The sequence below is a fragment of the Astatotilapia calliptera genome, chromosome 10 (genome assembly GCF_964374335.1).
Source record: "Astatotilapia calliptera chromosome 10, fAstCal68.1, whole genome shotgun sequence".
Classification (NCBI taxonomy): Eukaryota; Metazoa; Chordata; class Actinopteri; order Cichliformes; family Cichlidae; genus Astatotilapia; species Astatotilapia calliptera.
In genome coordinates, this window is record NC_137431.1 from 20,809,637 (window position 1) to 20,837,401 (window position 27,765).

The 27,765-nt window shown below is 41.6% G+C and overlaps 1 protein-coding gene across 6 annotated transcripts in view; it reads right to left on the minus strand.

The window, feature by feature from the left end:
- Positions 1–27,765, minus strand: part of LOC113030084 (transcription factor COE1) — a 107,972-nt gene that overhangs the window by 14,866 nt on the left and 65,341 nt on the right. For all 6 annotated transcript variants that reach the window (XM_026181173.2, XM_026181178.2, XM_026181177.2 and 3 more), the window contains exons 7-10: positions 14,851–14,932; positions 13,177–13,318; positions 11,784–11,917; positions 7,955–8,081 (exon numbers count right to left, since the gene is read on the minus strand). In XM_026181173.2, the coding sequence (XP_026036958.1) occupies positions 7,955–8,081; positions 11,784–11,917; positions 13,177–13,318; positions 14,851–14,932 (485 nt within the window). The remainder of the gene's footprint in view (positions 1–7,954; positions 8,082–11,783; positions 11,918–13,176; positions 13,319–14,850; positions 14,933–27,765) is intronic.

Consider the following 27,765-nt stretch of genomic DNA (forward strand, 5'->3'; position numbering starts at 1 on the left):
ATTTCACGACTGGATCTTACCACTACTGTACGGAGGAGGAGGATGCTTTTTTCAGATTTCAGGTTTTTTTTGGTGCAGGAGTCTCTTTGGAACTGATTCAACCAAGCGACAGCCAACGACCTCCATCAACCCTCACCAACAAGTCAGGGAAAACAGATTTTTATCCCTAGCTACTGGAGGCTAAAAGGGGTGCCCCAACTAGTCTTTAGGCCTTAGACTTGGTTTGCTAAAAATAAAATACTCATCTGGTAAAGGCAGACCTAATTCATTTTAGCCCTCAGATAGATATTGTGGGTCTCTGTAGCTACTTGCTTCTGTATATGTTCCTGAAGGGAGTCTCAGAGACAGGTAGTATTTATCTATTTTACTCTAAATTATGTGATAGACATGCAAGTCATGTAACTCATATCTTAATATAAAAACACAGATTGCATCCTTTAAAAAGCACTTTACCACAATCCCAAAGGCTTCCTGTCACAACAACAACAATATTGTAGCTTCTTTACCACATTTTTTTTATAGGCTACACATGTATGATAAGATTTTCCATCAGCCTTTCACTTCTTGTTCCACCATCTGCTGTTTCTAGAAATGTCAGCTTTGCTTTTTTCCATGTGCTTTTAACCACTTTTACGGTCTGAAGCAATTTTGCTGATTTGCAGCAAAATCCCACTGGTGTCATATATTGTAAAATGTACAACTAGGGACTGGTCATGAACCTTGAGAGATAAAAACAGAGCTCACTCTCACCTCTTGCTTTAAGTCATCAGGAAGATGACTTTCCTACAAGATTTACATTTAGCAGAATATGTCTGTGTGTTTCTTGGGGGCAAAGTCAGACAATAAACTCATATTTGTGTAAATTAATGGTGATTTACGATAAACCAAAAATTCAAAGGCCTTCCCATTCATCGCCTCAACCTCCTAGTAGTTCAGCGGATAAATGATAAGTCAAAAGATGCTATCCTTTTCTCAAAAACAACAAGTTAGAGTAGCACCTTTAATGCTCTTGTTGCCGGTGCTCAGCCTGAGCGCGCATAAACAGACAGAATCACAACATCTATGGCAATCAGCACGGGGAGATCTCACTAGAGAGGAGAGAGGATGACATCTCATTTTGTGACATTTTGTTCCCAAGGAACATGCTGGTATCAAGAAGCGTTTTTTGGGGGGTTTTTCTGGCAAAACTGGGTTGGAAAATAATGAACCTGCTCAGCATGAGCCAACAGAAGCCTGGAAGTTAGAGATGAGGGCTTGTGACTGAGAGGTCGGCAGTTCAAAATCGGGCTGGGAAACTGTAACTGAGAAAAATACATCTCTCAGCAACTACTGTGGATATTCTCCCGAAGCAGAACGCTGTTAAATGTTGAATGCTTGACTTCAGATTTTAAATTTATAAAACTTGAAGAAAGCCTAGCTGTTAAGAAAACGTGATGAATTAAAGCTGAATTGTGTTTCTTCAGATGCATGTAAGAGAACAAAAACAGGCCAAACAGACCTGTTTCTTTTATGCCTTTATTCTACACTCTGGGCATCACATGGGACTATAACGTCACTGAGTAGCAACATCAAATTCAAGTTTAAGATCACCGGTCACTTTATCAGACACACTAATATCAGGTATGACTCCCTTGTGTCTTCTGAACTGCTTTAAGTCTTCACGGCACAGATTTAACAAGGTGCTGGAAACATTTCTGAGAGATTTTGGTCCATATTGACATGACAGCATCAAACAGTTGCTGCAGTTTCATCCATGATTTCAATCTCCCTGTTCCATCACATCCCAAAGGTGTTTTACTGGATTGAAATCTGTTGACCGTGAATGCCATTTGAGTACAGTCAACTTATTATTATATTCAAGAAAGTAGTTTGAGATGTTTTGAACTTTGCAACATGGCGTGCTATTGTGCAAAGAAAAAGCCATCTGAAGATGGGTACACTGTGGTCATAAAGGGATGGACATGAGGCTGTGACAATGCTCAGTTGTCATAGTGTCCCCTAAGCCTTTACATTACCACAGCTGCCATGAACAGCTAAACTTCAGCAGGTCGTCTTGACCACATCTACAATCCTTAAGGCATTAAGGTGCTTCCATGTGTTTGGCTGATCAGATATTTACTTTAATGAGCAATTGAACATATGTCCCTGATGGCAGTGAGTATATTTCTGCACCACTATTTGAGACATCTACAGTTGCCTTGCATAGTTTTAGCTTTATTTATTAAGGTTTTACCTCTGCAGAGCTACATAAATATAATCTACAATAAATACATACATACCTTAAAACATAAGCATTAACTCTGGGGAGGCGGCCCAGTCTAACTGATATTACACTGCCATTATTAATGGTAGCAGACCTGATAGAGTGCAGGCGGTTAATGCAAATATGTGCAGAGATGGATAAACCTGGTGCAGTCGCTAATGGTGTCAAAAGCACTTGTATGATAATAACACTGCAGGTGTATAATCTAAAGGGTTTTAAAGAGCGTTTAGTGTTCACTTTAATGTCCCAATTACAGCCCTCTGCAGTCTTTACACAATCAATATGTCACTCAAGTAGAGACATGAAAGCTCTGTCAGTCAGGATGACGGCTTTAAAGGATTTTCTGTGTTTATTTATATGTGCTGAACATGTGTCTTCACCCCATTTTTCGACCCATGTATGCTTAAGTTGAGTTAAAGAATAAGTGTAGAAAAAAAGACAAAGACAAATGGACACATGAATGGATGCACAGTAGGTGTGGGCTGCAGCGGGTGTGTCTGCACGTGTGTGATGTCCAAGTGTGCAGCTGCAGTGATATCGGGTACTTTCCACATCCAGCACTATTAAATTAGTTGCAGCTGAATATCTTGTGTTGTTTTCTAGTTTCTGTGTGTGTGTGTGTGTGTTTTAGATATATGTCTGTTTTATTATCACATCACACCCAAGTTTCTGGTTTCTGTTATGTCCTGAACCGCAATTTGTTAGCAAGATAACTTCATAAATTGCAGAGCTATAAAAACACCAGATGTTAAACTGTCATGGACAGTACTTCTCCCTGCTCCAAGGAAAGTTTTTGGACAAATTATGATTTTTAAGATCCACATAGGATAATTATGTGAACATGATGGAGTGGTCTGGAAGGAAGTAGGTCAAGGAGGAGCAGAAGAGCAAGAAGAAATGAAAGCAGAAAAGAATAGAATCAGGTGAGAGGTGGCGAAAGGAGTGAAGAGAGCTTGTGTTCAAGCAATAAAAACAAACAAAGCCGAAAACTAAACTTAGTCATAGTTGAGAAAAACAAAAATTAGAAAAACAGCTGCCTAACAGTCAGCGGGATATCAACTGCCAAAATTAACTGCCAGTGTCAGATCCACGCTCCCTGTACATCTCTAGAGACGATGCCAACTGTAATATCACACACACACACACATTCATGTACAAATATACAAAAGCATGACTTTGAGCGGTTTCAGTACCTTAGGCCTCAAGTATCTCCAACTGACTCTTTATTAATAGAACTAAATGTTTTTTTAAGGTGGGAATGTTTGCGTATTTATGGATTTGCGTAGTTACATGTACAGTTTGTGTGAATTTTGAAGCAAAAAGTTCAGGTTTCCCAAAAGATTTAGCAGTTTCTTAATGCACAGAAGCAACAACATCAAATCAAATCAAATCAAATCACTTTTATTGTCACATCACATGTGCAGGTACATTGGTACAGCACATGTGAGTGAAATTCTTGTGTGCGAGCTTCACAAGCAACAGAGTTGTGCAAAATACAATAATGATCACCCAACAGAACTCACTCCAGTGGTTACACATCAGCTATAAAAGGCATTAGTAGTATCAGATTAGGTTCACTTACCATAGAAATGCTGACAACTACAATCAGTTGGGGGGTCTCCAGATGCCAGTTTTGACATAAGGACATAGAGTACAGTGGTGTGAAAAAGTATTTGCCTTCTTCATGGCTTCTTAGTTTTTTGCATATTTTTCACACTTACTGGGTAACTGGGTAAATGCAAAATGACGTTTTTAAATGATGATTTCACTTATTAAGGGAAAAAAGTTATCCAAGCTTACCTGTCCCTGTGTGAAAACATAACTGCCCCTTAAGGCTATTAATTGGTTGTGCCAACCTTAGCAACAAGAACTGCAATCAAATGTTTGCAAAAACTGGCAATGAGTGTTTCAAGTTGCTGTGGAGGGGTTTTGGCCCGCTCTTCTTAACAGAATTGTTTTAATTCATCCACACTCAAAGATATCCGAGTAGGAATGACCTGTTTAAGGTCAGACCACAGCACTAGATTTAAGTCCAGGCTTTGACTAAGCCACTGCAGAACCTTTATTTAGTTTTTTGAGGTGTTCAGAGGCGGACTTGCTGGTGGGTATCAGATTATTGTCCTGCTGTGTAATGTAAGTGTGTTTCAGTTTAAGGGCAAGAACTGATGGCCAGACATTCACCTTCAGGGTTTTTTGGTAGAGCAGAATTCATGGTTCCATCTTTTATGGCAAGTCTTCTACACCCTGAAGCAAGTGAGACCTGCAGGTCTTTAGATGTTTTTTTAGGTTCTTTTGTGACCTCCTGGATAAGTTGTTGATGCGCTCTTGGAGTGACTTCGGCAGGCCGGCCACTCCTGGGAAGTTTCATCGTTCCAAGTTTTCTCCATTTGTGGATAATGGCTCTGACTGGAGTCCCAAAGACTTAGAACTCGCTAGTAACCCTTTCCAGACTAATACATGCCACTGACTTTGTTTCTCAGTTGTTTCTTTACATTGTTGCATGATGTGTTGGTCTTTGAGAGGAGATCACCTTTCGGCGCTTTTCCCTTTCTGCTTGGTTTATTATTTGTTTAATGTTCAAATTTGTCAACAATATCTGAAAATGTGATAAATATGCAAAAAGGAATCAGGAAGGGGGCAAATACATTTCATAGCACCGTGTTAATCCAATGATATGAGTTGTGTCAATGATGAGTCTAAAAAAAGATAAACAGCTTCAAGACGGTGGACGATTTGGTGACACTGAAGCTTGAACCTGTTTCATCTCGACAAATCCTGCCACCCTTCTGCCTGTGAAATCATCACTGCATGACTCCCTCCTCTCCCCTCCTCCTACTCTCTTCCGCTTCACCTCCTTCCTTTTTTCTTAACTACACCTTCTGCCACTTTTATCCGTCCATCCATTCTTCCACCGCCCCTCCATCCTCCAGCCTAGTTCTTCCTCCAGAGTCCAGAGCTGCCATCAGATCAATACTCATTGAAGTTTCATGAGGACAGGCCATCCACTCCTGTTTCACAATAAAATGTGAACAGAGGAGGGAGACAGAAGAGAAGACGTGGGGGTGGTGTATGTCTAGGATTTCTCATGTGCATTTATTGTAAAATGGCGATGTTTTTCTAGTTATCTTTGGGTGGTGTTGAAACAAAAGAATGTGCAGAAAGAGGAAAAACAATGGGGTAAAGAGCAGGAGGGGAGGGAAGCGAGTGAAATTGGGTGGGTGAAAGGACAGAGGGGACTGATGTAAAAGGAGAAAAAGAAGAAGAAAAGGAGGAGGAGAAGAGGAGGTGTGGTGATATTGATTCTCTGGCCAGCCAGCAGTTCAATACCACTGAATTATTGCTTCATTCTTCTCCTTATGAGATGAGATCTCTTTCTCCCGAGCTCGTCTTCTCTCTGTGACTTTCCGTGTGTTTGTATATGTGTCTATGTACGATGAGTGTATCTGCATGTGTGTATCAGTATATGTGATCCACTTATGAGCGGATCGATACTTTACAATCTGGTTTTAAAAATCCACCTTTCTTCCTATGCACCCCCCCCCCCCCCCTTTTTATGCATCTCCAGCTTTCTGTTTTTAATCTCTCTATTTCTCACTTCTCCCGTCTCCAAGCGAGGTTGTTTGGAAAAGTGAAGAAAAAAAGTGTAAAATTGTCACCATTTTTCAAATTTCTCTAAAAGTTTCTGAGCTTTCTGAGTTTTTTTTTCTTCAGCTGTTGATAATAAATCAGCTCTTTATACGAGTGTGTGTCCACACATGCGTTCATAATGCCAGCATTTATTGATTGTCACTTTGTACCTTTGTGTGTTTATAGTTTATGGTGTGTGATGTCGAGAATGTTAATTTTTCCCATCGGGCAGATGAGGCAGCCATACGGCACCATGTGTGCATGTAGGGTGTGTGTGTGTGTGTTTGTATGTGTGTGCGTGTGTTTGTATGTGTGTGCGTGTGTGTATACATATGTGGTAGACCATCTGTTTACCAGACTAGTCACCATCTTTCCCTCATATCACTCTGATTTACAATTACTTTAAACTCCTGCCCCTGTTTGAAAGTGTGTGTGGTAAGTTGTGTAAGACATGACCCCATGTAAGTGTGGCTTTGCGTGCGTTTTTACGTGTGGTGTGTGCGTGCGCGTTTTTTTGCACATGTGTGCTCGTGAGTATGTTTAATTGCGCAGCCCTTACACCCAGAGGCAACCACAGCTTAAGCGCTGAAAAACCACCACAGCCAATCAGCTTTCACCACCCTGACCTTTCACCAGTGACTTCTAGCAAGGAGTCAACCTCGAGGCGGGATCAGGCAACCGCACTAACGGATCGCGTTTCCTGGGTCACATGTTGAAGCCATTAGCCAATCGCAAGGTCACGAGTGGGTCATCTGCGCCCAATAGGAGCAGCAGTTAGATGCCAGACGGACCAATTACCAGCCGGCTAGCCTCAGGGTCACAAAGATGTTGCGTCTGAAGAACACTGAAGCAAGCTGGAGATCTTTTACAAAGGAACTACCTTTAAAAGAAACTCACATCGCCTGACATTTTACTCCTCAAAATTTTGTACAGCCATCATCTAACAAAATCCTGATTGTGGGTCTGCCATTTAAGCTTATAATTGCTGCTTTTTTTTTGTGGTGATAGCTGCGATTTCACACAGAAGCCCATTTTTCTTAAATTGTACAATCCCGACTGGTTTAAAGCAGTGAAGTGCTTGCATTTGTCCTTCCTTTTTCAGTTACTTCCCTAATACTGTTCTTCCTCTATGACTTTTTGTTGGGCATTATCATGGAATACACATCGAGCTTAATTTAATCAAATAAAGCACGCAAAGCTGAAATGCAGACTTCATCACTTTCTTCTCACCTCTTGAGCAGGAAATATTAGAGATTTTATGTACTTGTCCCCAAGAGTAAAACTCACATTTATTCATTGTAAGTTTTTTTTCCATCTTCATTGATCATGTTTAAATCCTCCTGTAATGTTGGCGTCATTAAATGTCTCAAGACTCCAAGAATTTCTATGGCAGCTACAATTCCCCCCCCTGTCTGTGAATCTGTGAATGACGTCATCGTTATGGTGTGATGGAGCCATGTTGAGCGGATCAATACCAGACATCACATCACCTCCATCCATTTCCACATGTATGTGCAAAGTAACACACACACGCATGCTTTCTCTCCTTTTCCTGCACTACTCCGTTTAGCAGGAAAATGCTCACTCAAAGTCAACAATCCGGTCAGAAACGTGTGTGTTTGTGTGTGTGCGTTTAATGTGCGTTAGTAAACTGGGTGTTCTGGATGATTTCACTAATAGTTTCAGTATGGAGGGCTATAAAGAGCAGACTGTTTAATTGTAGCTGGTTTTAACGAGCCTCTGATTATGGCAACATTCTAACGAGTGTGGGTCGTTAATGTTGACTAATCTACAGTCATTAGTTCAACACTGTCTGGCCTGAGAGTGAACTACAACTCATAGATGTTATTCACACACACACACACACGCACATTCAGACACAGTCTCTCTGAAACATGTACAAACACACAAATGCACATACAAAAGCTTATATATGCAAACACACCTTTTCACTAACCTACAATGACAAATTAGACAGTTTTCATATTAGAAGAAGAAAAACATATTTTAATTAAGACAATACAGTAAATTGTATGTGTGTGTAACTGTGTTCTTTGAACCTACCTGTGTATATGAACCTCCCTGGTGTGCCTTTGCAGAACTGTTTAGACTTGTAAGACAGAGTGACCTCTACAACCCCAGGGATGTGTCTGGGAGGCGTCTGCACCCGGATGGCATGTGGTGTAATCAGCTAGAAAAGCACGGAACAGAGTACCAAGAGTCAAATCACCCGAAGAATCAAGAAGAATGAAGTATTAAACATCGGGACACCACAGCACCTTTAGTTCTTAATGTTGTGCAGCTAGGTTTTCTCTATTCATGAAAAATATCTCCACTGATAAAAAAAAAAAAAGATGTTTCCTTTAAATCTAGTAATTCAGTCGCAGATTTAAATAAACCTGCATACTGAAGCTTTGCTCTAAACTTTATTTTAGTTGTTGGGTTGGAGATTGATCGCTTGTTAATGATGTGAAATTGATCTCTAGCTGACCTGGTTTTATATTTGAATTTAATGCATTTTTGCATTAGTCTGAATTTGAAGGTGGCATTTGGAGCAAAACCACTGATTCCTTTTTTCATTATTAGCTAAGATTTAAAATGAGTCATAGAGTCGTCATCAGCAAGTGTGAGCACCTCTATAAAAGCAGAGGTTTTGGCAGGTTTACTGGTCCGGAGCGTTCAGGTGTGTGTTAACACAATGCCACAATCTTGCCAGGAGTGGTCTCAGCAAAGTCACCCCAAGGTCAGACCATGCAATGCTTGGGAAATTGTGAAAGTGCGCCCAAGACTCTACAGCCCTCAGTTAGCATGTTAAATGTTGAAGTTCACAACAACATGATCAGAAAAACACACAGAAAAAGAAATAAAAAGTGTGGCTTGTTTGCCTCTTTCTAAAAGCCTCTGTCTAAAAAGAACATGGCAACATGGCTTAGGTTTACAAAGTTGCATCTGAACAAACCACAAGACTTCTGGAACAATGTCCCTTAGACCGACAAGACCATAATGGAGATGTTTGGCCATAATGCAGAAATACCAACTGTCAAACACAGTAGTGCAGGGGTGATGACTTGGGCTTTTCTTGCAGCCACAGGACCTGGACACCTTACAATCATTGAGTCGACCACGAACTCCTCTGTGTACCAAACGTTCTAGAGCAGCGGTCCCCAATCCCCGGGCCTCAGACCGGTCCGTGAGTCGCTTGGTACCGGGCCGCGAGAGTTGAGGCTCAGGTGTGAAATGTATGGTTTTCAGGGTTTTTATCGGTTTTCAGCGTTATTTTGTTATCGTTTTTATCGTTAACTCGGTTTTCCTTGGTCTTTTCACGTGTGTTATGAATAAATCTTCTTTTTTCGGTACCGGTACTAGTTTTATTTTGTTGTATTTATCCGCGACACCTTAAAGGCCGGTCCGTGAAAATATTGTCGGGCATAAACCAGTCCGTGGCGCAAAAAAGGTTGGGGACCGCTGTTCTAGAGTAAGATGTGGGGACATTCGTCCAACAGCTAAGTTTTGGCCCAGTTGGGTCATGCAACAGAACAATGATGGGGGTGGCAAAATGGTGCATTAGTTATGTCTGTGAAGGTTCTCAGTCATCCACGTCATCGTAGTCAAAGGAGCTTGCAAAGAAAAGCGTCTGGACTTCTTTAAGTAGCTTGAAGACGTTTCACCTCTCATCCGAGAAGCTTCTTCAGTTCTAAGGTCAAATGGTGGAGAGTCCCAGATATAACCTAGTGGGAGTAACCCCCCACAGAGGGACAAAAGGACCCCCTGATGATCCTCTAATCGCCTGAGCCAAGGTGTGAAACTGGGTGTGGGTCCCAATCAGCCAGAGTTTCGGGTGTGTTCATTGTGAAACCTGGCCCCACCTTATCATGCGAATTCCTGAGGTCAGATGGCCCAGGATGTGAGTGGGCGTTAAGGCGTCTGGGAAGGGATCTCAAAACTGGATTATAGATGGCAGAGAGTTGGTGTCGTAAACCCCCGCCTCTGTTCAAAGATGGTCGCTCACAGTGGACATAGATGGCTTCTTTCACTCCTCTTTCAAACCATCTGTCCTCTCTGTCCAAAATGTGAACATTGGCATCCTCGAAAGAGTGTCCTTTATCCTTAAGATGCAGATGGACTGCTGAGTCTTGTCCTGTGGAGGTGGCTCTTCTGTGTTGTGCCATGCGCTTGTGAAGTGGTGCATTAGTTAGCACCCTCACTTCACAGCAAGAAAGGCTTGGATTTGAATGCACATGATGTGGCCTTTCCATGTGGAGTTTGCATACTCTGGGTTTTCCCACAGTCCAAAGACATGCATGTTACATAAACGGGTGATTCTAAACCAGGGGTGGGCAATTCCAGGCCTCGAAGGCCGGTGTCCTGCAGGTTTTAGATCTCACCTTGGGTGAACACACCTGAATCACATGATTAGTTTGTTACCAGGCCTCTGGAGCACTTCAGGACATGTCGAGGAGCTAATTTAGCCATTTAAATCAGCTGTGTTGGTTCAAAGACACATCTAAAACCTGCAGGGACACCGGCCCTCGAGGCCTGGAGTTGCCCACCCCTGTTCTAAACCGTCCGTAGCTGTGAATGTGAGTGTGATTTATTGCCTGTCTCTTTGTGTATAGCTTGTGGTAGACTGGCGACCTGTCCAAGGTGTAACCCACCTATCGCCCACTGACAGCTGGGATCTGTTCCAGTAGAAGACGATGGACAGAACAACGGTGCTGAAATGGCCCTAGTCAAAGTGCAGACCTCAACTCGGTTCAAATGCTGTGGCGAGACCTTAATGGAGCTGTGACATGAACTAATTGTGGTAAACCTCAATAAATGACGATGACAGAATTGCTCCACAATGATGACAGTATGTTACATGACTTAGTTTGAAATGGACCACAAGTTTAGGGTAAATAAAAAGAAAATAGAAATGAACTAAATCCTGACCTTCCAGCATCTCTGTTTATACCAGGAGGAAGATAAATCATTGTTTTTGAGCCATATTCGAGACACACTTGAACCAGTTATAACATATTTATGGATGATTTTCAAAATATCTGTTAAGGGTTTTGAAAAAAAAGTAGACAGGAAGGAGAGATACAGACAAACCCCACTTGGCAAACATGTAATGACTTTCCACCGACGGACCTTTTGCAAACTGTGTTTTCTTGCTTCGAAATCAATAATCAGGTTGAGTGCAAATGAAGCATTTGGTTGGCTAAAATCCATTCGAAGGATGGAATGAGGAACGCCAAGAGAGCTGAGTCAGTTTGAACTGAACTGAGACTCTGTACACATGTTAGTGAGTGTAAGTGTGGCTCTCAACACTGTAAACAAACCCCTCAGCTCTTAACACAGACACACAAACACCCATCCATGTTTGCCAGTGTGTGTGTACACACACACACACACACACGCACACACACACACAGAAACACTGTCGCTGTTGTTGTTGGAAAAGAGCCACGGTCGCTCGGCACACACGGTGAGTGGAGTCAAAAGACAAATAAACATTCAGTCGAGGAGTGGAGCTGGGGAAAAGTATGATAGTGAGCTGTATGTGTGTGTGTGAGAGAGGGAGTGTTTTTGTGAGCATTAAGCTGATGGCTATCAAAATCTGCTGATTTGATCAGTATTCCAGAGAGAAAGAGACAGAGGGAGTGTGGGTGAGGAAGGTAGTGGTCGCTCGTTGGTGGGGACTCATTAGAGAGCCAAACCTCATTTAGACAAACATTAACACACATACACACACACGTACACACAAACATGCACTTGATCACGCACAGTTAAGAGCCTGACCATGACGAAAAGTGTGTTTTCATATTGAATTACTTCCAAAGCTCCGAAGGCAAAAACACACAGTTGAGGGGTTGAAACAACACTGGGGCAGGACGGCTGGTAAACTGACCTCGCTCCAAACCAGCATGGTACCGAAGATTACTTGGAGACCGTCGAAGAAATTGTCTCCTATGATGATGACAGTAGCACCTCCCGTAGTCCAGCCCTCACTGGGACTAATGGCTTTAATGCAGGGCGCTGCTCCTGGAGCATATAGATGAGAGCATGATTAGATCCATGAGTAAAAGGGTGAAAAAAAAGAATTAGGTACTTTTGGTATTTAACATGCATCTACAATAAACTGCAGCTGAAAAAGACATGAAATATTAACTATATTGCTATTGTAAAAAAACACAAATCAGTCTGCAAACTGGAGGGGAAATCTGGCTTGAAGCGTTTTCATCCCTGTTGCATCTGCACCTCATAATTCATCCTGCTGCACCCGCGGATTCTGGCTGTGTTCCAGATCATCACACTTATTCACTGAAAACACTGCAGATTCAAAGACTGAGTCCTTTTTCAATGGGTCCTTGTGCAAAAAAGAAGGGTTTCCCCTTGTAAATAATTCTGCTGAGTAAAATGATAAACACAGGAAACGAGTGCTGAAGTATCAAGTAAAGTCTTTGGGTTCTCTTCACTTCAGTTTCAACCATTATTTATGTTTCTGAAGAAGTGTTTGAGTGGGAAAGAATAGACTGTCATAATAATAGAATTTAACCAAAATTTTAAAAGAAATCACTGAAAGCTCTGAACCAACAGCAGTTAGTTTACTATTTACTCCTGGTAAAAAAGAGATTTATTTAAATGACTTGTACAAAAAACCCCAAAAACAGAAGCTCACTTCTTGTTTCACTGTGTAATTTTCCATTATCGTTGATTGAAGGTAGTTTAAAAGCATCATTTGGACGCAATCTGTATTGGTGTGTTTACAGTTTGTTGATCCCAAAGCTTGACTGGCACGAGATTAGGACAGTTCATTTCTGAAACTAATGATCTTACATGGATAAAAGCACACACAGACGGTTTGGTGTGCATCACATGACTTCAAACATAATGGATACAGTCAGCTTATGTCACTTCAATATGACAGAGTATTGTGTGTTTAAGCTCATGTGATCTAATCCTATATCATAACAACAAAAACCCGTCTGTCAAAAACCAGCTCTCATCTCAGTGTAAGTGTTTGTGTGTGATTATCAGTATGCAGCTGAATTACAACAACACCCCTTAGTCTGGGTTTGAGTATGAAAAAAAGCATAATGATATTAGACCGATACACACACACTGACACACACAGAAAGCACCACACCATGCAATGTGTGTGTGTAGTGAGTTGGATTAGCCAGATGGAGGGGCAGGAATCACCTGATAGGATTAAACCATCAACCATCTGGTGGCCATGCTGCTTATGCTCTCAGACACACACACACACGTGCTTGCATGCATGCACACACACTCCTTACCGTGTTCTAGGTAAGACGGCGTCCCCTCCACAGGATCGAGCCTGCGGGCCCGTCGACCGTGTTTGGAGTTGTTGTGAACGAACATGTTATCAGAGACCGACAGGACGTGTCCCTCCACGCTCACTGTCGTTGATACGACCACCTGGAGAGAGGTAAGAGGGTGAGTGGCAGAGAGAGTTGGGTGGACAATTGAGAAAATAAGGTGATTAACAAGGAGAGGATTGGGGAACAAGGTGGAAAAGGTGGACATAAAAAATGGGTAGGGGTGGGAAAGGAGGTAGGCAGGGAGGGAGGGAGGGAGCGGGGAAAGAGAAAGAAAAGAAAAAGAAAAAAGAAAAGAAAAAATGAGGAATTATAAAGTCGGGGGTCGAGGGATCATCGCAGGGAGGAGTTAAAAGCATGAAACTGTGAAAAGCTCTTTAAATGTAACCTGTTATCACTGCTATTACCAGCACCCTCAACACACACTAAGTCACTGTACACTCTGTGTGTGTGTGTGTGTGTGTGTGTGTCCTCCTCTGTCCAATAGTTCCTGATGGGTCCGGCCCTTAATTATCTCCCAGGGAAACAGAGCTGTCTTTTCTGGTTCCACTACAATAGAGCTGCACAATTAGAGGCACAGATACCGTCACACACTTGGTGCTGGATGACTCTCTCCATCCCATCTCACTCTCACACACACAAGTCTGTACACAAGAGAGCACGCCACACACACACACACACACACGCACGCACGCACGCACGCACGCACGCACGCACGCACACACGCACGCACGCACGCACGCACACACACACACACACACACTCCCATACTCATGTGCCACGGTAATAAATCTATCAGTATCTCCTGGGCGTCCAGTTTCTCTATTCATGCTCAAGTGGTGTCTTCCTGATTGTGTTGTGGCCTTTAGATAAGGAAATAATACTGAGTGCACTGCCTGAAATCTTATTCACAACCTTCTTTCTTTCTCTCTTGATACAGTGTCACAGGCAATGCATTTGCGTGCTGTGTCTCTGTCACTCGTGGTCCCTCAGGTTTGCAGTATGCCGATGCATACTGGGAATGTTAGACTGATAATAAAAATGGGATTTTTCAGTTGCTTCTTCCATATTCTATTTATACACCCATTTTTCTCACTGCTTACCCAGCTTATGGTCCTGGGCAGCTGGAGCTATCCCAGCTGACACAGGGTGAGAGGTGGGGGACACCCTGGACCCCCATCTCTGTCCCAGCCTCACCTGTCAGACTGCATAATCTCTTTCTTTTTGGTTGCCATGATTTTTTTTTTTTAGCATCTTTCTTTTATCATTGCCAATTTGTGGCCTATCTCTCCCTCTCTCTTACACACACACACTGCTTGGCTCTCTTACCCTCTCCCCTCTATACCCCTGCATTGTGTGTATATTTATGCTCCAACTACTCAGGGTCAGGATCTCATGTTTCCTGTACAGGCGCTGATAGCTTATTTACTTACACAGAAACACACGCATACACACATTCCTGCGTATATGTGTTGCAGCAGCCATGCATTTGTGTCATTATGTGGTATGTCCACAGGAGACAAAGGGAAGGGCGAGAATGAGAGAAAAAAGACAGCGAGGTATAGAGAGAAGCCTCGACAAAAGAAAATGAGGAATGAATTACGAGAGTGAAGAAAATCTTGCGGTTTGTACCTGGAACCTCCTCATGTCTCTCGGGTTTCCTGCATTCTTCAAACAGTTCTGGTTGCACTTGAGGAAAAACTTGAGGAAAAATCTGTGGAGACAAAGAGGATAAGGCCATATTTGAGGTTAACAGCTTGACAATAGACCAGAGTGAAGACTGCTTTCCTCCAGAATGCGAGCTCAGGCCCAGTGCAGACACATCCACATAAACAGAGAGAGAAATTAATATTTCATACTGTGTGAAAGTCAAAATGAATTTCCTTGTGGAATTTGCTTGCAGATGTAAGGAACTTTTTTTGTTCCTAAATCCACAGCAGCTTCTTTGAAAAGTCCACAAAAAGACAGCGGATGAGCACATGAGAAGGGAAGTTTTATAGTATTGTAGCAAAACTGCAGAAACTACGTGACTGTGAGGAAATCATAAGTTTGACCTTAAGTTTTACACTTTTTGTGAATTTCGGCTCTCAAAATTCCCGCTGTTTCTGTGTTTCCATAAGTCACGAAAAAGCATAAATCCAGTTAGTGTTAAAGATAATAAGCAACTGTATATTTCTGCAAAACTTAAGATTCAGGATCTACTTTCTTAACATTAACCCTGATGTCAAGCCATTAAAAAGTGGAGCTATGTTGACATTAGGTGTTTGAAATGGGACCATATGTCATGAATCTATATTACAGAATAAATCAAACACACAGATGGCCATCAACGGCAAACAAACACATCCAGGTTGTGTTTTGTTGTGAGCCAGCTGGCCAGCCTGGCAGAAGCAACAAGGCACACTTGCACAGAAAAACACAAACACCCACACATGTTCATGTTTGCATGTGTATTTGTGTTACATCTGTGCTCCTCACAGCTCAACAAAAGCAATACCCCATCACACAGCCTCAAACACAAAGAAGACCGCCACTTCCCTTCCTCTGCACTCATGCAAAACCTTTTACTTTGCAAATATATTTTGTGTTAATAAACAGCAGATGATTGTCTTCAGTTTCACTTTAATCCGGGAGGAATTTCTTTACAGAAACAAAGAAATGAGATCAAACAGCGTTACTAGCCTAGGATGAAAACCTAAAGCACCACATGAAAATTGTAACACAATCCAATACAATATTTTTTACATTAACCATATTTGCCATTTCAAAGGTCTACAGGACTATTTACACAAACTACAGCCCTCCAACACAAGATATTTAAAGATAAGATTGAAAAAGACACCTCTATATCTCAGAAAATTATTGAATATAATACTATACTATCCTATACTATAACTCCATTATAACATTAAGATTGCAGAGCTATTGCATTATGTTAGATTTCATGAAAATATGTCTGTATTATCTCCATTCCCTGGTGGCTGAGCCCGAAGCTCTGCTGTTCAAGAGGTGACAGCCCTTGAATTGGACCACCAGAACAAAGCAGAGGCATGAGCGTGCGCGTGTGTGTGCGCGCAAACATGTAGTCCACATGCGAGTGTGTGTGTGTGACGGTGCAGCACAGCCTAGTGGCAGGTCTGAGTGTAGAACTCTGCATTAACGAGCTCAAGCTTCATTAGAACACCGGCGCTGGGATTCTGCATACCTAATTATCTTGACCCTTAACCTCCGGGTGACAGCCTATCACAGCGGAGGACAGCCACGGTGACCCCTGCTGACCTCCCACTGTCTAGTCCTTCTCACAACACTAGCATAGCGTTAACATGAGCGCCTCAGCTGACCCTGTGCTGTAGATCTCTGCGTAAAGGAGGCGACTGGGAGGCTTACACACTTCCCCGCTCATCTGTCTGATATACTAAAAAAAAAAAAAAAAAAAAACGCAATAATTTACAAGTAAAAGACCTAAATTTCAAAGACTGAAAATAATATGGATTCAAACAAAAAAGAAACCCAATGGGAAAGAGAAAAAAATTCATCTTTATAGTGTAAAACTATAAGCATTTTATTAATGTAACTCTTGCAAATGATGCTGTAATTGAAACGTCTGCTTCTGGAAACGGTAATTTAAACATAATTTGCTTCTACAATGTTGTATAACATACATATAAGATAAAAAGTATAATAAAGGACAAAATATTAAAATAAAGACTGTGGAGTTGTTCAAAAGCACTGATCTGATGGAAGAGTATATAACGCAGATCTTACCAAGAATATCATCTCTACACATCTAGTTTTAATGCTGTCTTGGTTTTTAGTCAACACAAATATATAAGTGATATGAATTATTTATAAGTTTTTAAGAGTTTCAGACAATAGAAAAGCAGATACAATGAATTCGGGAGACACAACACAAGGTTGGATTCTCATAATCAAATGCATGTGTCTTACTCTGATAGTTAAAACAAACTGAATGGATTTTACATGCACTGTCACTGTGGTCTCATCTATAACCATAACCACAAACAACATTGTTTAAATTGCTTTAAATGTAAAAATAAACCTTGCTTTGACCTCAATGTTATCTCTGTGTAAAGTTTAGACACCATGAGTGATTTTCCCACTGCTGGTGTGAAGGGTATTACACTTTGCTACACGTATGCATCCAAGCTGGCAGTGAACTTTACAGTTCTGACTATGTGTCCCATCTCAATCAATGCATTTTCGTGCTCCATGTTTGACTTCCTCTTTTCTTTTTCTCGCTCTTGACATAATCTCTCATTCAAGCTGGCATTAGTCGAGAATAAATAACAAGGCAGGGTCTGTCGAATTAAGTTGATTTTATATATTAAATAAATTTATCGCGGACCTTACAGCCTTCTTTCGTAAGCGTATGTTTTTTCCTTAATGAATAAAACATAAGCAGGCTGTTGGGAACGATCAGAAGACTTCCAAGTATGAATATGGAACCATTTTATAAATGAGCCCTAGAAGTTCACTGAGGAAGGTGTGTATTCCTGAGGGTTTGGGCTTCTAGTCTACTCTTTCACTTTCCCACAGTGTCCAGCTCAATTCTGTCATCATTACTCAAGTTCAGTCATCTTCTTACCCAGCCTCTGTGAGCCAATCAGGCTGTTTCATATACTCTCCTGTCATTCTGCCTTTTAGACTCTTGCATCCTGCCTCCTCCATCTCCACCTCACACTGGTCGGTGAGAGAGCTGCCATCACCAGCAACTAGTCTCCACAGTGTCCTAACATACCTCCTATCATCCTGCCATTGCTGAGACTCTGCTATGTTATATGTCCCAGTTCATTAAATCGTTAGTAAACTGGGACTTAGCTGACTTTTGCAGCTGACTTTTACAACAAGCCGTTGGCGCACTTGTATGTTGCATCGATAAAATGGAAGGCAGAAATAAAACCTCAGCAAGGCACTCCTCTACAGCGCAACAGGACTCCTTTAGGTGCTCTGAGTAAATGAACTTCTTTATTTCTATTTCTGCTCTGCAGCTACTGTAACAATATTTCTGCTGCAGGCTCTTCTTGCTGCTTTCTCTGTTGCTGCTCTACTGAGAAAGATAGGAACGGTTTAAACATCACCTTAATAATCACCACATCAGTATTACAGCAATAATTCCCCCCTCTCAGTGCATTCCTTCTATCACTGGCTCAGCTTATTGGTGATCTCATTATTTTTCATATTTCCATCTTCCACTCGACTCTGTCCTTTTCCGGTGTGAGTGTTTTCTCTCATTGACTGTCAAAAGTACATATTCTACATTTTAATGCAGTATGGGAGCGATCCTCTCTCCCCTTCACTTGACCCCATCTGGCCTAATCAACTGTGCTACAAAGAGACCCTGCAGCAACACGCACACACACACGCACAGAGACACCTTGTGTGAATTGATTGGCTGGTCCAGTCGCTGGTCGTTAAGAGGCCTCCAATTAAAATGGGCAATTATAAGGGTCTGAGTGATTGTGGGGGAGGGGAGAGCGCTCCCCTTCCCTCCGCTACTGCTCTCCCTCTTTGAGGCCCGATCATGTTCAAGTGATAACGGCGCTGTTGACCTTTGCTGCTATATTGTGAGTACCACACTCACAGAGTTGACCTGACACCAGTCCTGCCTGCTACACACACACACACACACACACACACACACACACACATGCACACACATGCACACACAGCTCTTCAGTGTTGGAGTCAGGGGGAGCAGTAATTTAAACTAATAAAAGAAGAAAGACAAAAACATTAACATGCAAAAGTAATACTGTCTTATACACTTGTGATTTTTCATTATAGAGTCAGAGTGTGGATGAAGACATAGGTGCAAAAGACTACAATATCCAGTGTATACAGGATAATCTCTGTGTTTCTCATCTTCAGTATTCAGGGAGAGCTTGCAGCTGAATGCTAGCTTTACTAAGGTATTCTTAACCATGCAAGACTCTGCAACAGGAGAGCACTTTTTTTAGTGTGTTTGTTTTATAAACTTAAATATAAAAGATGTTGCTGGGTTGTTAGCATGCTATATTGTTAATACTGATGCTACTAAAACAAAGTGCTAGGCAACCGTAAAATATAATCAGCCAAATTATATAAACAATCAACTATCTCTATTTTTGCCAGCTTAAATTACCCTTGTAAGAATTATTTTCAATATTATGAGACGTCAAAGTGTGAATAATGGGTAGAATATGGTTCTCCTTTGGCAGTGCATTGGCAGGGTGCTATAGACAGCCCGTCTACCTGCAGAGAACGTCTGCTGCCTGTTGGAGGCAGTTTCCAATGTATGTGGTGCGACCTGTCTGTGGGCTGCTCTAGCTTGTGCTGTTGTTGTTCTGTCAGCCAGCTGCAGAAAAGAATGAAGTTATAACATACAAAATGAAAAGCTGAAGCTCTCTTCTCTTTTGCGGTCCACTGATCAGCGTTGGAACAACACACAGTCGAGCTGTTGCTGCTGGGTTTTTGAAGGACTGCACAGGAACCTAACGTCCAAACGGACACATAAAACGAGCACAAGCAGGCAGATGGTCTCATTTTCAGTTGTTTTTTTTTCTTTCACTTCCTGTTTGGTTAGCAAAAAAACTGTTAAGTTAGGGTTAAAATACACCCTTTTAGACTGTTAAAAAAAACGAATCATTTAATGTGAAAAGGTAACTACAGCTGCTCGTACCAGCACTGTTGGGAAGTTATCTGAGGGTGGACAGGTTTATCACTACTGCACTGTACTGCGTTGGTTGTAGTAATATAGCAAACAACAGTTGGATGCTGTTATTTTTTGTTAGCTATAGTGTAGTGGTGAACAGCACAGCAGCATCCATTATTCAGGGGCTGAGATGGCAATTATGGCTCAGAGCACAACTGACATTAATATTTAATATGTAGGGCTAACACAGACCTGAACAGAGAGACAGGAAGTGACAGAGAGAGGGGATGGAGAGATGGCTGAATGCAGAGAGAGAGAGAGAAACAGTGATGATGAGGAGGAAGAGGAGGAGGAGGAGGGGAGGAGTGTGTGAAGGGGAAACAAATGGAAAAGAGAATCGGGAAAGAGGATTATGGGAGTTTGTTTCGACCACTCTCCCATCATTTAAATAGTTACAATACCAACGGGGCAAGGGTGACATCTGGGGGAATTCCAGCTTTGTGTGTATGTGTGAAGAAGATCGTGAGCGTCTAAGACTGAATCTCTGTGTCCGTTTTATTCCCAGAAGACCTGGTGTGCTACCGAGCCAAGAATAACGATGCTGCCTTGGAAGAGAAAGAAAACAGACACACACACAGACACACACACGGTATTCTGAGTTGTTGCTGACAGGTGGAGAAATTGCAGTGAGTCAGTTTGTGCAGACAAACTGAACAACAGATCAGTGCTTTAGCTTCTCCTGCCTCCTGTGTCTCTTCTCTGTCTCACTGCTTTCTTTAGATATCTTGTTTTACCTAGCTGCCAAGTTTCCTGGCAAAGCTTTCTGACAGAATGATATTCACTTTCTCCGTCTGCGTGTGTGTGCGAAGCAACTCGTAAATGTATGTGTACCGATCGTAACAGCCAAATAATTGATCATTTTCTGCACAAAGTGAGGGACCAGTTGCAAAAAATACAAAAAAATGAAGCACAAGTTCATGCTATCGCTATATGCGGCGCATTAGTGACCGGCCTTTAAATGTGCTTTATTCTCATTTGTCAGTAGCTAATCTGCAGCTAATATGAGTAGTGAGAGTTTCCCTCTCAGTCTGTTGATCTTTCACAGAGATCAACTTCCTGTTTCCTGTTTACATTGTGAGTTTGTTATTGTTTAATGTGATGACATCAGATAGCACTGCTGGGCCCCGTGCCTGCTATCTGAGTATTCGGTAGGAAAAACAAGGACATGAAATCCTATTAGGCAATCTGTTCGGCTGTTACTGCAGTCATAATGTGATAATATATTGCTTCCTGTTGGAGGAATGCTTGTTTTACTTTGCTGTGGTTTTATCTTGCTCAGGGGCACTTCAGCAGATTAAACAGGTGCTGATACAGGGCTCAGTGCTATAATCCACAGATTTCAGTTCAAATCTCTTTAAATGTTTACATCCACTTTGACTTACAGGTTGGAGGAGTGGTAATTAAAGGCAGTTAGTATTTTAAATGCTGATAAGTTGTCTTAAATGGATTAGAGAGACTAATATGATGCAGAAATGTAAGGAAATCAGAAGGATCTGAGTTGGAGGGAAGATGTATTTTGGTTGGTTCACTAATATGTGAGTTTTGTGAAGTCTTGCCTAACACAAAGCTGATAATCTTCATATTGTGCTTTCTACATGCAGTTACAAAATCTAACAAGCAAAGTTTAATAATTTGTCCACGAAGTGCAAAGAGCGTTTCTGCTGATTTTCACACAAACTGAAGACATCTCTTATTGAAGATAACGAAACAGGAACCTGGTTGAAAATGAACAACAGAGGGCTAATGTGTGTTTCCATTTGCTTTGCAACAACGCACTGTGCATCTCTCTATACACGTCAGGCACATTTACCGTATTAAGTAACTTTTGTAGCTAAGATGTCCAAATGCAAAACACTCAGGGCCATGGGTGAGCGGTGCTGAACGTAACTCGAGTGTGAGAGTGGAGGAAAAAGAGCAGAGCGGCTGAGCAACATTCAAAACGTGTGGGGCGGGTGCAGGGGTGGGTGGGAGAAGAGCAAAATGGAGTGCGGAAGAAAGAAAAAAGGCAGCGGAGGAGGGAGCGAGGGGGCTGGGGAGGAGGGAGGAAATGCATGGGAGAGGGAAAGAGAGTTATGCGAGGGAACAAGACTTAAGAGAGCCGAGCGAAGCAGAGTTATTTTACATAATGATGGTTGATATGCACAGAGGTAATTGATAGCTGAGCTGCAGCCCAAAAAACACCCAGCTAGCTGTCAATCACGGCTCATCTCCCTGGAGATATGCTAATGATGATGATGATGAGGGCTTAGCTTCATATTGCTATCATTACTATTAATGCTGTCATTGTTGTCATCTCTGCATATTTAAATGACAGCGCAGGCCAGTGTGGTGATAGCCAGTGTGCATGATGTCTGTGAGAAAGGGCTCGTAATGTCTGCAGGGCTGAGATAGACTGAGAATTAATAACTTGCACGGCGTACTTACTTTGCACTCATTCAGACCTGTATAAGTGTCATTACATCATTGTTGCATGTAAGGGTGACACTGATGTCATCAGTTTATGACAAGGCAGCGCAGAGCGATGCACAGCCCAGTAATGCATTACAAATGCTGCGATACGTCGATCCAGCGCCGGTTTACTGGAGGTTAACGGTCAAAATTATACAGAGGTTTAGGAGAACCTCCAGTGTGTTTGTGTCTCTGAGTCAGTGAACGACTGAGAAGAGAAGACGACTCATAAACTGCAAATCCTGTTCAGACAAATGGCAGAAGATGAGACATTCATGACCGGTCAGCCAGACAAGTTGTAAACAGGCCAACTGATAAGCTACATGAAAGTGAAACTGCTTCATTTGGAGTCTAACAACGGAAAGTGGTCACGATCAGATCTAAGGTCCATGCAAGCATGTTCTCTCCATGTCTCTCTGTCTTAGTCCAAAACTGCCATCCTGCCTAGGGTGCACTCCACTTCTTGGCCTTTGACAGTTAAGATAGAGTCCAGCTGACCCTGAATCAGATAGGTGGAAGGAAAAATGATGTCATGTGTTTCAAACACACACAGGATCTGCTCTCAGTCAGGAAACCTGTTGGTGATGATACTGCATTCTGTATGATGAACCTGTATGACGCTACTTAGATGACAACAGTTTATTATCACTGGAGAGATATTTAATAAGAATATGAATTCGATACCAAAATTAGGCAAACATATTGAAATTATCAGGGTTTATGCTTCAAAGTCAGCAATTTGTCTTGTTTTTCTATGTGTGTGTTGACTATGGCCCCATAAGAGTGTGAGATTAGTACTACATAAACACAGTCTGAGGAGCTACATAAATACAATATACTCTGCCGCATAAAAAAACAAGCTGTGCTGTGTGAAAAAATCTTTAACATTTCAGCATCTTAAGATTTCTTTAACGACTGAGGCCGCGGCCGTTTTGAAAACCTCACTGATATAAAAATGATCCCAGACATTCATTGCCGGGGTTACTTGTATGCACTTGAAGAGATTAGTGGCTTTTGGTGTTATTAACTTTGTTAAATACTTGAACAAAAACGACGCTACTGGCTCTCTGATGCTGCTCTACAGTTAGAGGCCATGATAAGATTAAATTACAACATCATTACAAATGCCGTCAGAGGTCCGACTCACCAGAGGGAGAGAAAAGAGGGGAGAAACAAGGGAGAACAGCAAAGAGGTAAAGGCAAAGATGAGGGGCTAGACAGACAGAGGGAGGAGGTTACTGTGGTGTATATTTTAAAGGCTGAAGGCAAACTGTTGAATTATAGATGAGTGAGATTGATTTGTGAGAGGCAGAGGAGGAGGGGGAAAAAAAGGAGAGAAAAAGGTGGAAGGAGGGACAGAGGAGAAGGGGGGAGGCAAGAGTTGTGGGGAGCAAGCAGCTAAAGGATCGCTCGCTCTGGGCCAAACATGTACAGTATGCACACACAAACACACACATGCGTGCGCGGGAGCGCAGGCACAGACAGCTTACCTCAAATCGAACTGAAGCTCAGGCTCTCTGTGCTTTTTACTCTTTTTACTCTTTTTTCTCTCACACAGACACACACACATAAAGTTTATCAGCACCACCAAAGAAAAACACACACGTAGATACACCCTCCGTTCGGTGATTACCTACTAACAAGACAACAGCGCCAGTGTGCCGCGGGGGTTTCAGCAGATGAACTAAACTTGTGGGGCTGTTTTTGAGTGAGCGTCTGTTCCTTTGTCATTGCTCTTAGAAATAATTCATGGATTGTGTCGGAGGGGGGCTGGGATTGTGGGTGGGGGGTACGAAAAGGAACAGAGGGCAGGAAGAGAGCGATGAAGGAAGTGATATTGACAGGAACCTCTTCTTCCTCTCTCCTCCTGTCTCCTCCTCTCTCCATCAGTCAGTCACTCAAACACACACACAGCTTCACTGTCAGTAAAAATGCATCTCTTGCCTACTTAGAGATTTCTGAGATATGATGGTAATGATTGAGGGGACGTTGATAAGTTTCTTCTCCACGCAGATGTATGATGCATGCATGTGTTGCTCCAAGCTGGACTTGCTTGGTCCGTCTTCAATAAATTCAACATTTATGTTTCATGACCTCTTGTTTTCACACAAATGGGAACTCAGCAAGGTAAAGTGTTACAAAGTTGCCATAGTTTAAACTCAAACCTTTCATGTACAGTAGATAAAGAACCAGAAAACACTTGCATGAAGTGATTCTTTATTTAATTATTCAATTTGCTCTAATGGATTGAAAGACCTTAAGCCTTCTGTATGTGTTTACCTTTTTTGTGTACAGGTGTGGGCAAACATGAGCACACATTTCATTAAAAACTATGAATTATCATTTGTTTAATATCAGGAGGAATGAGGGTGATAGAGTTAGGTCCATACGTTTTGGGGGAATCACAGTTTTTCTGATCGAGATGTGACTAAAGTGTCGAACCTCAGCTTCAATTCAAGTGGTGTTACAAAAGTACTGCATTAACTTTTATGATTTACACCCATTTAAATGCATAGATCCCCATTTTGAGAGGATCAAAAGTAATCAGACAATTGACTGACATCTATTTGGTAGCACTCAAAATACAAAGTCTTCTCTGCAATTGACAGAGGCCTCACTTCTACTTAGGTTTATTTTGTTTTCGAGCCTATCAGAGACATATAAAAGCAGCCAACATCAACAATTTGGTTCATTCTTTAAAAAAAAAGAATACACTGGCCAGCTTAGCAGCATAAAAAGATCTGAGAGGCCACAGAAGACACATAGAGTGCAGGATGGTAGATCCATTTCCAGGGTTAAGAAACCTTCTAACATTTAACACTCTCAAGGTAGGAGTGTCATTGTACAAGTGTCCAAGTGAGAGATGCCTTCATACATGAAAATACAGAAGGTTTACAACAATGTGCAAACCACTGGTTACACTCAGGAACAAGAAGGCCGGATTAGAGCTTGAACATTTCTGGAAATAATTTTTGGGAAGATGACACCAAGATGAACTTGGACCAGAATAATTAGAGGAAGAAAGTATGGAGAAGGAGCAAAAAAAAAAGGATCTTGATATGAAGTATACCACATCATCTGTCAACCATGGTGGATGCGGTGGAAGCACTGGCATTTATTGATGATGTGACTGCTGATAGTAGTAGGAGGATGAACTGTGAAGCATACAGGGCTGTGCTCTCTCCTCAGATTCAGGAAAATACTGCAAAACATTCCTTCAACTGTATACAACTGTATATAAAAGAAGCATGTTGTATAAGATGTACAGTACTGTAAATAAAATATAAAATAATCTTTAACTCGTTAAGTGCCACTTGGTATATTCTTGTGCCGCTTCAGCACTTATGCACATGTATGTGTTTTTTTTTTTTTGTTTTTTTTTTAGATATTTAGTATATTTAAAGGGATGTTTTTTTTATTTAGTCACAACATCTTGGAATTATTATTTAATTTAAGTTGCTATCTCTCTGGCTGGAGTCTGATCTGAGCACTCACTGTCCACTCGGGCTGCCACTTTAACATTATGTGCTACAAATTGCTTCAGCTTCTGTCTTTGCATCTGGTGTCTCCTTTAATAATGCCTTTGGCTCTAAATATACAGAGAGGCAAGGAAACAAAACAAAAAGTCACAGCTCATTCCAGTCATGCTAATGTTGTGAAAGGGTATATTTAAATCCAAACCACATCTTTTTCTAAACCTAACCAAGCAGTTCTTTTGTGCCTACACCTAACCACGACCAAAAGCGAAAGTAAAAAGCAAGTGAAAATCTATAAAAAAATAACCTCACAAAAAGAACTTCTGGGTGAAAAACACAAGAAAAACACCCGAATTCCCAATATAAGGGTGTTACCACTAATATCGGTGTCCTTCACTTGGTTACTCCTTTCATATAAAGGATTGAGATCATTATTTTTCATGGTATTCACCTAAAGTTTTGACTGTGAGAGCTTTTACTTTGGCGGGACAACAGCCTAAAGATTACTTTGGGACTTTTCTGAGAAAAGTGAGCAGTGAAGGGTAAGAGAAAGGATGCGAGAAAAGATACAGAAGAGAGAAATGAGGACGAGAAAGAAAAAGGAGAAGGTGAGGGAAATGTTTAGGGCAAGTTAGAGCATTTAACTCCCGCTACGTTTGTCAAACAAATTAAATACTGTCAAGGTTCCTCACCTGTGCGTGCACCCACCCACCCACACACACACACACACACACACAGACACACACAGACACACACACACACATATATATAAACTGCCCGTGTGGCACGCATATGGCTCACCCTGGTCCAAATAAGGAAATATGCATACATTACCATAACTGATGTTCGAACCACTCCATTTAATATGCTAATTCACTGAAATATTACTGAGCGCCGTCTGTTGTGAATGAATAAATTTGAATTGCAATTAGAATAATCCTTTATAATTAATGAAAACTGTCAATTTTGGTTCAGAAGTAATTTGATTAACGGGTTGATGGGGCTCCAATTAAGTAGAGGATGAGGAGGAGCAGAGAGGAGGATGAAGAGAAGAAAGGCGACAAGCTCTTCAGATAATCGCTTCCTTTTCATGTGTAATGAGAGATTAAGCCGAAATCTCTCAGCGTTCCTTTAAAGCTACAAAGCGGGAAAACTAACAGGGAACTTCCCTTACCTTTGAGGGAAGGGAGCATTAAAACAAAAAAATGAGAGGCGAAAGAGAGCGGAGGTGGTCAGAGCCACAGTTTTTATCATTATGAATGTTCAGTCAACAAGACGCACTGAAAAGAACCTATATAATTTTTAATTTAATAATGCTCATGTGTTTCATATAGCTGTGTTATTCCTGCCACAGTAATGGTGTCGTTAGCTTTCTAATTCACAAGCACCTCCTACCACCACTAATTAACCACATCCATGTTGCTGTTATTAGCTAATTACAAGACTGGACACATGCCCAGCTAATTAAAGCTATTAAGTGTGTGTCCCTATGTGTGTGTGTGTGTGTGTGTGTAGAGGAGAGTATGTATATTAAGGCATCTCATGAGTTAATGCTATAATGACAGTCTATAACGGAGACCTGCATTGCAACAAACCATCTGACACGCCCCCCCGCTCTCTCAGTACAAAAACACTGCTGCTCCCTCTACTCCCAAATCAATAGCCAAGGTCATTATGTGCAGCTGAATCATATGTTTCACTAAAGTTGCTGCGTGTTAATAATATTTCAACAGAGTTGCAGGAAAAAGCTTCTAATTTAGCTCGTTTAGTCAACACTGTCATCCATCATGGTGAGAACACAAAAGACGCCCCTGACTCTCTGCTGTTTTTCTTTCTTTTTTGCTTTTTATTCTTATTTTCTTTCCTCCACAGCACCTCTTCTGCTCTATATTCATTTTTACTGATTTTCCT